This window comes from Nerophis lumbriciformis, linkage group LG15 (assembly GCF_033978685.3).
Source record: "Nerophis lumbriciformis linkage group LG15, RoL_Nlum_v2.1, whole genome shotgun sequence".
NCBI classification, from domain to species: domain Eukaryota; kingdom Metazoa; phylum Chordata; class Actinopteri; order Syngnathiformes; family Syngnathidae; genus Nerophis; species Nerophis lumbriciformis.
This window is the reverse complement of record NC_084562.2, coordinates 36,552,599-36,569,126: the sequence shown is the minus strand read 5'-3', so window position 1 is coordinate 36,569,126 and position 16,528 is coordinate 36,552,599. Positions and strand designations below refer to the sequence as shown.

Sequence of the window (16,528 nt, the reverse complement as noted above, 5' to 3'; positions counted from 1 at the left end):
GAAATGTATAATATAGTTCATATAGCAATACGGTCTCACTGCACAGCAGGCCAGCAGTTAGCCGAGTCCGCAATCCATGTTGAGGCACAACTGAGTGACGTGCCTCAACTGGCTGCTGATCACCGCACCGTCTCTTCTCAGTATTTGAACGGCAAATGTGAAAATTCAGCGATTTTGAATAAAAATAATCTAAAACTGGTGAAGTTAAATGTAAAATAACTTTATAGTATAATCACTGGATACATATAACAATTTAATTTTTTTTTTTCTTTTTACTTTTTTTTTCTTTCCATGATGGCAGGTGAGGCCCCGCCTCACCTGCCTCTAGTGACTACACGTCACTGGCATTTATACATGATTAATGCAATATTTGTTTGTGTTTAATTGCCTTATCTTTGACAGTTTTAATAAAGAGAGACAGAGAGATTCTGTATACAGTATTTCACAAAAATGAGTTCATTCTCACATTTCTGCCAATATCTTATTATATATTTTCATGGGATAATACTGAAAACATTACACTTTAATACAATGTAAAGTAGTCAGTGTACAACATGTATAACAAATATATCAAAAAAGTTAAAAACATAGCCATTAATGTCTCACAACCACTGGCAACAAAATACTGAGGGAAAATGTACAAATTGGGACAAAATTCTAATATTTTCTGGAGCCATTATTATTTGTTTTGTTATTTTCCAGCATTGACTTAACTCTTTTGGACATGGAGTAGTAGACCTCATCCATTCCTCCATGATGGCATTACAGAGCTAACGTCCATTTGAAGATGCCCTGCATATGCTCTAATGGGGTCAAGTAACACCAAATTCAATTATCGTATTTTCCGCACCATTAGCCGCACCTAAAAACCACAAATTTACTCAAAAGCTGACAGTGCGGCTTTTAACCCGGTGCGCTTTATATATGGATAAATATTAAGATTCATTTTCATAAAGTTTCGGTCTCGTAACTACGGTAAACAGCCGCCATCTTTTTTCCCGGTAGAACAGGAAGCGCTTCTTCTTCTACGCAAGCAACCGCCAAGGTAAGCACCCGCCCCCATAGAACAGGAAGCGCTTCTTCTTCTACTGTAAGCAACCACCCGCCCGCGTAGAAGAAGAAAAAGCGCGCGGATATTACCGTACGTTTCATTTCCTGTTTACATCTGTAAAGACCACAAAATGGCTCCTACTAAGCGACAAGGATCCGGTTCATGAAAAGACGCAATCTCTCCATCCTCACACGGATTACTATTTCACAGCAACTGATATTCCTGTGAACCGCACTGTGGATACTGTGGATACAACGGGAGCACGTACGGTGAATATTCGCACCACAGGGAATGAGAAGTCGTCCTTCACTGTGGTTCTAGCTTGCCATGCTAATGGCCTGAAACTTCCACCCATGGTGATATTCAAAAGGAAGACCTTGCCAAAAGAGACCTTTCCAGCCGGCGTCATCATAAAAGCTAACTCGAAGGGATGGATGGATGAAGAAAAGATGAGCGAGTGGTTAAGGGAAGTTTACGCGAAGAGGCCGGGTGGCTTTTTTCACACAGCTCCGTCCATGTTGATATACGACTCTATGCGCGCCCACATCACAGATGGTGTCAAAAAACAAGTGAAGCACACAAATACAACACTCGCCGTCATTCCGGGTGGATTAACCAAAGAACTCCAACCGCTGGATATTGGTGTCAACAGGGCATTCAAATCACGACTGCGAACGGCGTGGGAACAATGGATGACCGAAGGCGAACACACCTTCACTAAGACAGGCAGACAGCGCCGGACGACATACGCCAACATTTGCCAGTGGATCGTAAATGCCTGGGCAGATATTTCGGTCACAACTGTGGTCCGAGCTTTCCGGAAGGCAGGATTCACAGAACTGCTGAACAGTGACACTGACTCCGATGACTTCGACGAGACGGAACCGGCCATTTTGGATCCCACATTTGCCCAACTTTTCAATTCGGACACCGAAGACGAAGAATTCGAAGGATTTACGAATGAAGAATAACTTCAGAAGGTGAGCGCTATGTTTATTTTGTGTGTTGTGACATTAACGTTCGAGCAACATTATGTTGCTATTGCTCTGCACTATTTTGAATTTTACTATGTTTGTGATTGCACATTTGCGTACATTTTGGGACAGAGTTGTTAGAACGCTGGTTTTTAATATATTATTAAAGTTTGACTGACCTATCTGACTGTTTTTTTGACATTCCCTTTAGCGCAGCGTAGGCGCGGCTTATAGTCCGGGGCGGCTTATAGGTGGACAAAGTTTTGAAATTTGCCATTCATTGAAGGTGCGGCTAATAATCCGGTGCGCCTTATAGTGCGGAAAATACGGTACTATCCCCATTCACGCCTTAGGCACTAAAGAGTCTCAGGATTTGGACATTTTGACATAGGGGTGTAATCACTTTTGTTGCCGGCAGTGAAGACAGTAGAGGTTGTATGTTGAGTTATTTTGAGAGGACAGTAATTTTGCACTGTCAACAAGCTGTGCACTGACCTTATATTGTACTAAAGTGTCATTTCTTCAGTGTTGTCCCATGAAAATGTATAATAAAATATCAGCAAAAATGTAAGCGACGAGTGGTTTCTAAAAGGGTTTTTGTGTGTGCTTGTGCGTGTATGTGTGTGCATGCGTGCGTGCGTGCATTTGTCTCACATGAACTCATATAATCGCCATCCTTCTCCTTGATTTGCTGCACCATCCTCTTTCGAGTGTTTTCCTCCTACCACGAGAGCCAAATCATAAGGAGAAAAAGGAAACCAAGTGAGTAACACCAAGCAGCTTTTCTGTCGGCTCTTTAGATTTGTTGTTTCATCCACATATATTCAAATGTTGAGTTGTTGGTATACAATTTGCCCGCTTTAAATAAAAATGTAGAACAACTACAGGGGTACCTGGCGTTGCCTTGGGCCATCAGGTCATATTCTGGAGGTACTTTTGAGGCATCCTCAATATCAGCTGCTTAACACTTGAATGCTTGAGGACAATAACTGAATTTTTTATTATATAAATTGGGTCCATCGATCCATCCATCCATCTTCTTCCGCTTATCCGAGGTCGGGTCGCGGGGGCAGCAGCCTAAGCAGGGAAGCCCAGACTTCCCTCTCCCCAGCCACTTCGTCCAGCTCCTCCCGGGGGATCCCGAGGCGTTCCCAGGCCAGCCGGGAGACATAGTCTTCCCAACGTGTCCTGGGTCTTCCTCGTGGCCTCCTACCGGTCGGACATGCCCTAAACACCTCCTTAGGGAGGCGCTCGGGTGGCATCCTGACCAGATGCCCGAACCACCTCATCTGGCTCCTCTCGATGCGGAGGAGCAGCGGCTTTACTTTGAGCTCCCCCCGGATGACAGAGCTTCTCACCCTATCTCTAAGGGAGAGCCCCGCCACCCGGCGGAGGAAACTCATTTCGGCCGCTTGTACCCGTGATCTTGTCCTTTCGGTCATAACCCAAAGCTCATGACCATAGGTGAGGATGGGAACGTAGATCGACCGGTAAATTGAGAGCTTTGCCTTCCGGCTCAGCTCCTTCTTCACCACAACGGATCGATACAGCGTCCGCATTACTGAAGACGCCGCACCGATCCGCCTGTCGATCTCACGATCCACTCTTCCCTCACTCGTGAACAAGACTCCGAGGTACTTGAACTCCTCCACTTGGGGCAAGATCTCCTCCCCAACCCGGAGATGGCACTCCACCCTTTTCCGGGCGAGAAAAATAAATTGGGTCTAATATTCTATTAGCTAATAGCAAAAGCTGGACAATCCTAAAAGGACTTGAGTACTCTCGGTTTAGTTGTCTTGAGCCTTGTGGTAGACCACGTTTTTTTGGTTGTTTTTTTTTTGCTGAGTAGATGAAAAGATTTGTGGGGATGCCCACTCTTGAACAGCCAACATATAGTTGGCCGTGTGAAAAGACTCGGTCATTCAGGTTAAGTCCTACAACTTTGACGATTGTCCCTGGGCTTTGTTTTTGGTCATGGCAAAACTTAATTTGACTGGAAGCTGAAGACGTTTGAATTCAAACGGCAAGTCTGATGGGTTCAAAGGTATTTTTGGAATTAAAATATCGGGTCCTGTGGCTTGTCTGTCATCAAAGTTGCTTCAATAACTCTTGGAAGAAGCTGTTTGACCGTCAGCCTTGTCCTATTGCAAAGGTTTGGGGATCAAGGTTTCAAAGAAGCATAATAGGTGTGCCAACCTTGAGGTGAAGAGACTAAGTCGAAAGACCAGATGGAGCTAAATAATAAAATAATTTTGTAAAGTAATTTACAGTAATTAGAGCTTCCATGCTGTCCATGGATTTGTAGACAATGTTAACTCCTCACAGATGATTTAAGAGTCTATGGTCAGCTCATCAACTGTAACATTCCTAAAAGAGAGTATATCTCTTTGCAGCCAGTTTCGGTCTTGGAATTGTATTGCTATGTCTGGGACGACAGCGTTGATGGGATTCTACAAACATTCCAAAAGACCAATAGGTTTAGATTTCAGCCTCCCATTTTCCTCCTGAAGTAGTTGCTCTGAGAATATGCCAGCTTGTTGATATCCTGATAGCAGGACTCTCATATTGGTTGATAGTCCAAAGCATTCAACTTCCGACCACAAGTGTGATTTCTTTCAAGCAGGCATTCACTTGTTCCTTTCGGAATCACTGGCGGAAATCTCCAGCCAACAGAACTGTTGCTCCACCCCTGTTTTGTGAATTACGTTGAAGATTAAAAGCTTCAAATGCAGCTTTGTGGCTCACAGTTGCTTCATCCCATATGACGAGCTTACATTCTTGCAAAAGTCTACCTCTTGAAGATCCATGGCTGACGTTATAAGTTGGATTTTCTCTTTTCCTGAGGTCTAAATGTATCTTAAATGCAGTGTAGAAGTTATTCCACCCTCAAGTAAATTAAATTATTATGGCCACTAGGTGTCGCAAAATAAACAATTATGCCTTGAAGACAGCATAAGTCCATTCCAAAGAGTTGACCAAAAATAGGTTGCAACTCCTGGCAAAAACTACGGAATCACCAATCTTGAAGGATGTTTATTCAGTTGTTTAATTTTGTAGAAAAAAGGGGGGGAAACAGACATGAAACAAAACTATAGTCACTTCAAATGTTCTGTCTTTAAGAAACACTAAAAAGAATCACGAAAATTAATTGTCGTAGTCAGTAACGTTTTATTTTTAGATCTAGCGGAGTGAAAATAAAAAACAAACTAACAAAAAAAACACCACAACACACCTCGAGTACTTTGTTGCGCCACCTCTTTTATAACACCTCTCAGTCTCTTAATCTCAGTCTCTTAAGTGTGAACCTAACGAGTGACAAACAGTATTCTTCATCAATTTTCTCTGATTGCTGCTATTTTCAGGCCATGACATTGACCTTTTGTTTCTTTCTTCAAGGATTGTATTTTGCTCAGTGGCAGATGCATTGTCATCCTAAAAAATCACCCCCAAAAATCCTTTCGATTGATGTAATAAGAAAAAGTGTCCAAAATGTTGATGTAAACTTGGGCATTTATTGAATATGTAATGACAGCCATCTCCCCAGTGTCATTAGCTGACATGCAGCCTCATATTGCCAATGACTGTGGAAATGTGCATGTTTTCTTCAGGCAGTCGTCTTCATAAATCTAATTGAAACTGCATCAAACCAAAGTTCCAGCATCATCACCTGGCCAATACATATTTGTGATTCATCCCTAAATATGACTTTCATCCAGTCATCCAGAGTCCACAATTGCTTTTCCTTAGCCCATTGTAACCTTGTTTTTTTTCTGTTTAGTCGTTGACGGCTTTTGGTTAGATTTTCTGTACGGTGATTCCAGTTTTCGCCCATTTGTTCTTCATTTATTTTCTGCTTTGATGTTTTCTTTGGTCTACCAGTATGCTTGCCTTTTACAACCTTCTATTGTGTTCTTTGAACTTGGTACAGATTTTAGACAAAGCTGGCTGTGAACAATCAACATATTTTGCTAGATGGTGTGATGATTTACCTTCTTGAAGAAGTTTGACAATCCTCTCCCTTGTTTTAATTTACATCTCTCGTGTTGGAGTCATGATCACTTGGTGTAACAGCTCTCTAAGATGTGAACACTCCTTTCAACTGCAGACTAATGAACAAATTTAATCTGATGCAGGTGTTAGCTTTGGAAATGAAAAAGTACCGACTGATTCCATATTTTTTTTCATCAGAGTTGATTGAGTCCATATTTTTTTTTCACTCTGCTTGATCTAATGTTTATTCTTCTATTATTCTATTACAGCGTGTAAGTGGGATAAAAACAAACAACATGTTTACTTGACCCACTTCCTGGGAAACTTATCAAGGAGCTTTTTGTATTATTAGGTCCATCAGTGCTAAATATTATAAAATTATCACTTTCCTCTGGCACTGTTCCCCTAGCATTCAAGAAAGCGGTTATTCATCCTCTGCTCAAAAGACCTAACCTTGATCCTGACCTCATGTTAAACTACCGACCGGTGTCCCACCTTCCCTTTATTTCGAAAATCCTCGAAAACATTGTCGCACAGCAGCTAAATGAACACTTAGTGTCTAACAATCTCTGTGAACCTTTTCAATCCGGTTTCAGGGCAAATCACTCTACGGAGACAGCCCTCGCAAAAATGACTAATGATCTACTGCTAACGATGGATTCTGATGCGTCATCTATGTTGCTGCTTCTTGATCTTAGCGCTGCTTTCGATACCGTCGATCATAATATTTTATTAGAGCGTATCAAAACACGTATTGGTATGTCAGACTTAGCTTTGTCGTGGTTTAACTCTTATCTTACTGACAGGATGCAATGCGTCTCCCATAATAATGTGACCTCGGACTATGTTAAGGTAACGTGCGGAGTTCCTCAGGGTTCGGTTCTTGGCCCTGCACTCTTTAGTATTTACATGCTGCCGCTAGGCGACATCATACGCAAATACGGTGTTAGCTTTCATTGCTATGCTGATGACACCCAACTCTACATGCCCCTAAAGCTGACCAACACGCCGGATTGTAGTCAGCTGGAGGCGTGTCTTAATGAAATTAAACAATGGATGTCCGCTAACTTCTTGCAACTCAACGCCAAGAAAACGGAAATGCTGATTATCGGTCCTGCTAAACACCGACATTTATTTAATAATACCACCTAAACATTTGACAACCAAACAATTACACAAGGCGAATCAGTAAAGAATCTGGGTATTATCTTCCACCCAACTCTCTCGTTTGAATCACACATTAAGAGTGTTACTAAAACGGCCTTCTTTCATCTCCGTAATATCGCTAAAATTCGTTCTATTTTATCCACTAGCGACGCTGATATCATTATTCATGCGTTTGTTACGTCTCGTCTCGACTACTGTAACGTATTATTTTCGGGTCTCCCTATGTCTAGCATTAAAAAATTACAGTTGGTACAAAATGCGGCTGCTAGACTTTTGACAAGAACAAGAAAGTTTGATCATATTACGCCTATACTGGCTCACCTGCACTGGCTTCCTGTGCACTTAAGAAGTGACTTTAAGGTTTTACTACTTACGTATAAAATACTACACGGTCTAGCTCCGTCCTATCTTGTCGATTGCATTGTACCATATGTCCCGGCAAGAAATCTGCGTTCAAAGAACTCCGGCTTATTAGTGATTCCCAGAGCCCAAAAAAAGTCTGCGGGCTATAGAGCGTTTTCTATTCGGGCTCCAGTACTATGGAATGCCCTCCCGGTAACAATTAGAGATGCTACCTCAGTAGAAGCATTTAAGTCCCATCTTAAAACTCATTTGTATACTCTAGCCTTTAAATAGCCCCCCTGTTAGACCAGTTGATCTGCCGTTTCTTTTCTTTTCTCCTCTGCTCCCCTTTTCCTTGAGGGGGGGGGGGGGCACAGGTCCGGTGGCCATGGATGAAGTGCTGGCTGTCCAGAGTCGGGACCCGGGGTGGACCGCTCGCCTGTGCATCGGCTGGGAACATCTCTACGCTGCTGACCCGTCTCCGCTCGGGATGGTGTCCTGCTGGCCCCACTATGGACTGGACTCTTACTATTATGTTGGATCCACTATGGACTGGACTCTCACAATATTATGTCAGACCCACTCGACATCCATTGCTTTCGGTCTCCCCTAGAGGGGGGGGGGTTACCCACATATGCGGTCCTCTCCAAGGTTTCTCATAGTCATTCACATCGACGTCCCACTGGGGTGAGTTTTTCCTTGCCCGTATGTGGGCTTTGTACCGAGGATGTCGTTGTGGCTTGTGCAGCCCTTTGAGACACTTGTGATTTAGGGCTATATAAATAAAGATTGATTGATTGATTGATTCTTGATTTATTTTAGTGTTTCCTAAAGCCATAAAGTTGTCATTTGAAAAATATTGTTCAAAATGTATTACTATCATTACACAAGCTGGTGGCATATCCGCTTGTTCTTCTGTTCATTACTTTCCACCATTAATTTCCCTTATTTCCGCACTGATTGAGGATTTTAAGTGTCTACGGGTCTATCGCATTATACCATACTTCTAAATGTGTATGTACTTAACACTCAAAAAAACCTGGTGCACGTATAGAAGAGCGCAAATTGAGAAACAACTCTTTGAGATCATATCAACTTTCAGATTTTCTTCCAGTGTCTCAGAAATGTTAACAATTTGTTGCTTAAATAGTCTAATAGGATTTCAGAGTCACATACCTCTTGTCTGAGATGTTTTTCTCGCTGAGACTCAAGAAAATAAAAGTTGGAAAAGTTTTCCACCTGCATCTTATATTGCTCCTCCAGCTGCTCCTCGATCTGCTCGTATTCATCCATAAACAACGGCCTGACCGATCAACAAAAGACATCTTGGTAAAAGACATCCATTCTTCCTTTTTTTACTGCTTATCCTTCAGACTCACAGGAAATCACAGTTGGCAGATCCAGTATTGCAGGTACCGATGGCGGTCTATTGGTATCTGCAATACTGGCCCTGTGTTCATACCAAAATGATACCAAAATGTGTTGTATTGCACAACTCTACTGTCCAGAACATTGGTTCTTAGCTGCTTTGGCTGCAGGACACATTGTCAACACTAAATGACAAGAACTCGCCACCTAAACCACACAGAGAATAAAATATTTCAGAAATGTATTTCTGAAATATTTTAAGCTAATAACAACCGACTGTACAGGCCACTGTCCTATCTGGTTATATTTATGCTCAGTCCTGCTGCACATTAAAACTTCTTGTTAGCTTTGTGTGGTTTGCGCCTTCGAAAGCATCGTCTGTACGTATTTGTTCTAGGAAATTATTTAGAAATATATACTGTATGTTATCCATCCATCTTCTTCCGCTTATCCGAGGTCGGTCGCGGGGGCAGCAGCCTAAGCAGGGAAGCCCAGACTTTCCTCTCCCTAGCCACTTCGTGCAGCTCTTCCCGGGGGGATCCCGAGGCATTCCCAGGCCAGCCGGGAGACATAGTCTTCCCAACGTGTCCTGGGTCTTCCCCGTGGCCTCCTACCGGTTGGACGTGCCCTAAACACCTCCCTAGGGAGGCGTTCGGGTGGCATCCTGACCAGATGCCCGAACCACCTCATCTGGCTCCTCTCGATGTGGAGGAGCAGCGGCTTTACTTTGAGCTGCCCCCGGATGGCAGAGCTTCTCACCCTATCTCTAAGGGAGAGCCCCGCCACCCGGCGGAGGAAACTCATTTGGGCCGCTTGTACCCGTGATCTTGTCCTTTCGGTCATAATCCAAAGCTCATGACCATAGGTGAGGATGGGAACGTAAATCGACCGGTAAATTGAGAGCTTTACCTTCCGGCTCAGCTGCTTCTTCACCGCAACAGATCGATACAGCGTCCACATTACTGAAGACGCCGCACCGACCCGCCTGTCGATCTCACGATCCACTCTTCCCTCACTCCTGAACAAGACTCCTAGGTACTTGAACTCCGCCACTTGGGGCAAGATCTCCTCCCCAACCCGGAGATGGCACTCCACCCTTTTCCGGGCGAGAACCATGGACTCGGACTTGGAGGTGCTGATTCTCATCCCAGTCGCTTCACACTCAGCTGCGAACCGATCCAGTGAGAGCTGAAGATCCTGGCCAGATGAAGCCATCAGGACCACATCATCTGCAAAAAGCAGAGACCCAATCCTGCAGCCACCAAACCGGATCCCCTGAACGCCTTGACTGCGCCTAGAAATTCTGTCCATAAAAGTTATGAACAGAATCGGTGACAAAGGGCAGCCTTGGCGGAGTCCAACCCTCACTGGAAACGTGTCCGACTTACTGCCGGCAATGCGGACCAAGCTCTGACACTGATCATACAGGGAGCGAACCGCCACAATCAGACAGTCCGATACCCCATACTCTCTGAGCACTCCCCACAGGACTTTCCGAGGCACACGGTCGAATGTCTTCTCCAAGTCCACAAAGCCCATGTAGACTGGTTGGGCAAACTCCCATGCACCCTCAAGGACCCTGCCGAGAGTATAGGGCTGGTCCACAGTTCCACGACCAGGACGAAAACCACACTGTTCCTCTTGAATCCGAAGTTCGACTATCCGGCGTTGCTTCCTCTCCAGTACACCTGAATAAACCTTACCGGGAAGGCTGAGGTTTCTGTATGTACTGTATGTTATATTTATTTAAGCTTCAAAATTGTTTTTATGTGTCTTTAATTAGTAAACAAGGATACTTGCAGTCTTTACAGCCGCCAGTAATCGTTGCCATTAGTTAGTTAGTCAGTTAGTTCGTTAGTCACTGACTCTTTGCCTTATTTAGCTCTGTCCCCATGTTCCTGTGTACTTACTACTTTTACTGGGTAGAACAGACAGCATGTTGATTAAATTGAGCACTGCTTCCACCTAGAGTGTAAACACAAATAATCTTTCTCTCTGGCTCTCATCAAAGGCGGATGCTTCCCTTTTCTCTCCTACTTTTGCTTCTTTGTCTCGTTTTGTCCTGTCTTAACCTTCTTGGAGCCTCTTTTTACACTGCTCTCCAAAATCTAAACAGTGGAATTGATCAACTTCCCCATCAACAAAATCTCAACAATATAATTTGTCAGAGTGGCTGGACAAACATTTTTTTAAATGACAAAGAATTGAATCGTAAAAATCTCCCCTGCTGCTCACAAACACAATGACACCTCACCACTAACACCCACTATTTGAGAAACACTGGCCTGAGGCAGTTCCAACATCTGATGAAGGGAAGCGTGAAACCAACCTCACACTTTGCAATGTCTGGAGCCTCCTCTGGACCATCTCCAACTGCAAATTTTTCTTTTCTTTCTTGGCATCCAGACTGGCGACATCCGAAACAACATTCCTCATCATGACTTTGGTCTTCTCCACACTTTCCTTGATAAAGAACAAAGACTTTATGCGTATGCTAATATATGAAGACAATTTCTAAAAAGGGTAAAAAAATACAGAGTAGGTTGGTCCCATTTATGTCAACAACCCTTCAAAATGACAACCCACTTTTATCCACATAAAATTTGAGACACAAAGGGGTCATTCATTTTAGAAATTGGCCTGTTTATGTTGACGTATGTTGTCATGCTTACGTCATCATTAAGAAGCAGTGTGAAACAAAAACTTTTCAGTACAAAATAAAAGCATGGCGGTATTAACCCTTCTATCACAGCAACTAAAAAAATAACATGGTCGTTGAGGTACAAAAAATATCCCTGAAAGAGGTTATCCCCGGAATCGTGTTATATAGAAATCCTTATTTTTTACCCTTTTGTTTTGGAATGAAGTTATGCACTGTAGCCCAGCTGCCTAAACCTCCATGGTAAATATTGCCCTTTTGAAGTGAATGGTGGATTGTGCTCCCACGCCACAGAATGAAGTGGGCACTATCCACCAGCGGTAGGTTTGAACATCACTGGGTCAATATTTCGTCATTTTTATTTATTTATTTATTTTTAATTCCTTCTTTTTGGAGACTTTCTTAAAGATGTATTGTGTAAGTGTTACGATCTGGTTGCATGTCTGCAAAGGTCATCTTTTTATTATCTTCGACCCAACTCTCTCGTTTGAATCACACATTAAGAGTGTTACTAAAACGGCCTTTTTTCATCTCCGTAATATCGCTAAAATCCGTTCTATTTTATCCACTAGCGACGCTGAGATCATTATTCATGCGTTCGTTACGTCTCGTCTCGACTACTGTAACGTATTATTTTCGGGTCTCCCTATGTCTAGCATTAAAAGATTACAGTTGGTACAAAATGCGGCTGCTAGACTTTTGACAAGAACAAGAAAGTTTGATCATATTACGCCTATACTGGCTCACCTGCACTGGCTTCCTGTGCACTTAAGATGTGACTTTAAGGTTTTACTACTTACGTATAAAATACTACACGGTCTAGCTCCGTCCTATCTTGTCGATTGCATTGTACCATATGTCCCGGCAAGAAATCTGCGTTCAAAGAACTCTGGCTTATTAGTGATTCCCAGAGCCCAAAAAAAGTCTGCGGGCTATAGAGCGTTTTCTATTCGGGCTCCAGTACTATGGAATGCCCTCCCGGTAACAATTAGAGATGCTACCTCAGTAGAAGCATTTAAGTCCCATCTTAAAACTCATTTGTATACTCTAGCCTTTAAATAGCCCCCCTGTTAGACCAGTTGATCTGCCGTTTCTTTTCTTTTCTCCTCTGCTCCCCTTTTCCTTGAGGAGGGGGGGCACAGGTCGGGTGGCCATGGATGAAGTGCTGGCTGTCCAGAGTCGTGACCCGGGGTGGACCGCTCGCCTGTGCATCGGCTGGGAACATCTCTGCGCTGCTGACCCGTCTCCGCTCGGGATGGTGTCCTGCTGGCCCCACTATGGACTGGACTCTTACTATTATGTTGGATCCACTATGGACTGGACTCTCACAATATTATGTCAGACCCACTCGACATCCATTGCTTTCGGTCTCCCCTAGAGGGGGGGGGTTACCCACATATGCGGTCCTCTCCAAGGTTTCTCATAGTCATTCACATCGACGTCCCACTGGGGTGAGTTTTTCCTTGCCCGTATGTGGGCTTTGTACCGAGGATGTCGTTGTGGCTTGTGCAGCCCTTTGAGACACTTGTGATTTAGGGCTATATAAATAAAGATTGATTGATTGATTGATCTCTTGCAGGATGCAAAGAAAGGCAGCAAGCAGCTTGCAGGTAAGAATGCTTGTTTAATTCCAATACGAGGCACCAAAACATACAGCCTAGCATGAAGCTATCTGGATATCAAAGGATCACCAACGGCGAACGATAAAAAAGTCTCCGTGTTGCAATGAAGACACGTAACAGCGAACCAAAATCCCATAAGTACAGGTAAGGTGACACGGACATTAGAAGGGGAGTGATTAGTAGCAGCGGCAGGTGTAGACATTAATCAACAAACAGAAAGAGTTACGTATGCTCAGGCATTCCCAGCAAGAACATAAACAAAGGAGGACTAGGAGTGCTGGCAACATTGGGCGAAAATTTGGAGTGAATGTCACGATTGTCATGTCTGTGTGATCATGTTTTGTTTTGGTTATGTTCGGTTTGGTTGTTGGACCCTTTGTGCACTCTTGATTGTTTTGTTTCCATGACAACCAATTAGTTTTCACCTGTACTCATGTCACGCACCTGTCTCACGTTTTGCACTCGCACACCTGTCACTAATCATGTCACTGTTATTTAAGCCTGTCTTTTTCTGTTGATCGTCCTGGTGACATTATCCATACTACCCCTGTTACGTCATTGATCACGTGTTCCATGCCATAGATTCCTGCTCTGTCAAGTAAGTTTTTGTTATTAATGCCACAGTTAGTGATTTTAGTTTCATGTTCATAGTTTTAGCCTTTGTTCTAGATTTGTTTTCATTAGCCAAGTTTGTACTTCCGCCCTTGTACTTCCGCTTTTTGTTTATTCCTTTTGTTAGTGTTAAAATAAAGACGTCCTTACCCTCACGCCATGTCCGATCCAGCTTTACTTGCATCTCGGGAAAACAAAACCTTCAAAGTCCACGTACTGACAACGATTGCATTATATAAAACGTTTTGTTTTTTTTAGTTTGGTAGCCACTACAAGAAAGTTTTGCGCATGTATGAAAACTGTTTTGTCATTGTCAACAAAATTACTGCAGCAACTCTGTTAGATGAAATGATTAAATATCACATAAAAATATGCACAAATGAAGGAAAATCATGTCAACAAAACGGTCGTAGGTTAAAAAATCCTTGATTATCGTCTATTCTACTTATGTCTATTTAAGTAAATGTGCAGGCAATGGCGAGTTGCGGTTTCACTTATGTTGACAACTGCTTATATAACATGCGAGTAAGACATAAATAGCTACCACTGCACTAAAAATGGTAATTGTATGAAACTCTGTAGAAGAAATACAAACCAAGACTTCTTTGATTGCATGTCTCAAGGCCTTTTCAGTCTCGCCAATCTCAAGAGGTCTTGCAATGGCAGCAGTTCTCAATTTCTTAATAAAAAAAACAACCAAAACACAGAACACACTTTAAAACTGGACTGTAAGAACAATGATGTGAATGTTTCCCCTTACCCTCAGGTCCACCTCCTTTCCTAATAAATCATACAGCGATGCTCCTTTAGATGTGGCCTCTGATGCAAGCTGCCGCGCTGCTTTCAGGTCTGAAATCTGTAATGAAGACAGAGGAAAGTTTGCTGAATATATGCAATGAGAATTTCCTCTGTTAAAATAGGCATTTGAAGGGCTCTTTGGGTTGTCTCTATCTAAGAATGTTTATAGTTGAATCTAATGAATTAGATGTTGCCCATAGCCGACAATTAGTTGAATCAATGGCTTTTTTAAGGCACAGCTAATGGGGATGGCCCAAAGATTGTGATTGTGTGTAGAATTAAGCACTGGTCACTAGATGTCAGTAACATTACAAGGATGTACTTATAGCTGCTACAGGAAGGAGGGATTAGGACAATAGCTAGGATCTCAATGCTAATGTGATTCTCTTGATGGTAAAATAAACACAATGTTTCAATGAAGAGAACAAAACAACAGATCACTGGCCTCAGGATCTTGTCACGGTATCTCTGTGCATTCAAAATGCCAACAAGAAAATGCACTTACGTTCATTGTCCATAACATACGCCTGTCCATACCATAAACCCACCCCAACATGGGCCATTCGATCTATAAAACAAAACGCTCTCCCACACGATGCCATACACGCTGTCTGCAATCTGCCTTGAACTTTGAAAACCGGGATTCATCCAAGAAGAGAACATCTCTCCAACATGTCAGACCCCATCGAATGTGAGCATTTGTCCACTCAAGTCGGTTACGACGACGAACAGCAGTCAGGTCGAGACCCCAATGAGGCCGACAAGCATGCAGACGAGTTTCCCTGAGTTTCTCTGTTTGTGCAGAAAAAATCTTTGGTTATGCAAACCAATTGTTGCGATAGCTGAGTAGCTGTCCATGATGGAGGTGCACCTGCTGTATGTGGAGGTCCTCGGATGGTGTGGTTACATGTGGTCTGCGGTTGTGAGGCCGGTTGGATGTACTGCCAAATTCTCTGAGACGCCTTTGGTAGAGGAAATGAACATTCAATTCACGGACAACAGCTCTAGTGGATATTCCTGCAGTCAGCATGCCAACTGCACGCTCCCTCAACACTTGCAACATCTATGGCATTGTGCTGTGTGATAAAACTGCACACTACAGAGTGGCCTTTTATTGTGGGCAGCCTAAGGCACACCTGTGCAATAATCATGCTGTTCAATCAGCATCTTGATATGCCACACCTGTGAGGTGGGATCTTGGTGCCCACTAACACACATGAACAATATTTGAGAGGAATAGGTCTTTTGTATGTATAGTAAAAGCTTTAGATCTTTGGGAGTTCATCTCATGACAAATGCGAGCAAAAATAAAAGTGTTGCGTTGATATTTTTGTTCAGTATACTTACCTCGCGTCCTTTTAACGGCAGAAAGGGCGCGGGGTTAAAGGTCCGGGGATTCGACTGCAGGGTTGGTGATCAAACCAGACTCCACCGAGTTGTATTGTTGACTATTCAGTTAAGCATGGTAACAGTGTGGAATTTTTTAGGTCGACTATGATAAATTTTGGATGTTGCTTGATGACTGATTTGGCTGTATTTTAAAACCACTTTCCCATACGAAAAAAACTGAATTATGTTTGAAAGTGACATATTCTTAATTGTTATACAAGTTGCCTGTATCGATCCGTTGTGGTGAAGAAGGAGCTGAGCCGGAAGGCAAAGCTCTCAATTTACCGGTCGATCTACGTTCCCATCCTCACCTATGGTCATGAGCTTTGGGTTATGACCAAAAGGACAAGATCACGGGTACAAGCGGCCGAAATGAGTTTCCTCCGCCGGGTGGCGGGGCTCTCCCTTAGAGATAGGGTGAGAAGCTCTGTCATCCGGGGGGAGCTCAAAGTAAAGCCGCTGCTCCTCCGCATCGAGAGGAGCCAGATGAGGTGGTTCGGGCATCTGGTCAGGATGCCACCCGAGCGCCTCCCTAAGGAGGTGTTTAGGGCATGTC

General features: G+C 43.3%; 1 protein-coding gene across 3 annotated transcripts in view; it reads right to left on the bottom strand.

The window, feature by feature from the left end:
* Positions 1–16,528, bottom strand: part of LOC133616086 (clusterin-associated protein 1 homolog) — a 45,588-nt gene that overhangs the window by 14,360 nt on the left and 14,700 nt on the right. For 2 of the 3 annotated variants that reach the window (XM_061975166.1, XM_061975167.1), the window contains exons 5-9: positions 14,546–14,641; positions 14,381–14,464; positions 11,222–11,355; positions 8,701–8,827; positions 2,680–2,746 (exon numbers count right to left, since the gene is read on the bottom strand). In XM_061975166.1, coding sequence (XP_061831150.1) covers positions 2,680–2,746; positions 8,701–8,827; positions 11,222–11,355; positions 14,381–14,464; positions 14,546–14,641 — 508 coding nt within the window. The remainder of the gene's footprint in view (positions 1–2,679; positions 2,747–8,700; positions 8,828–11,221; positions 11,356–14,380; positions 14,465–14,545; positions 14,642–16,528) is intronic. The other variant, XM_061975168.1, reaches the window with a different exon arrangement.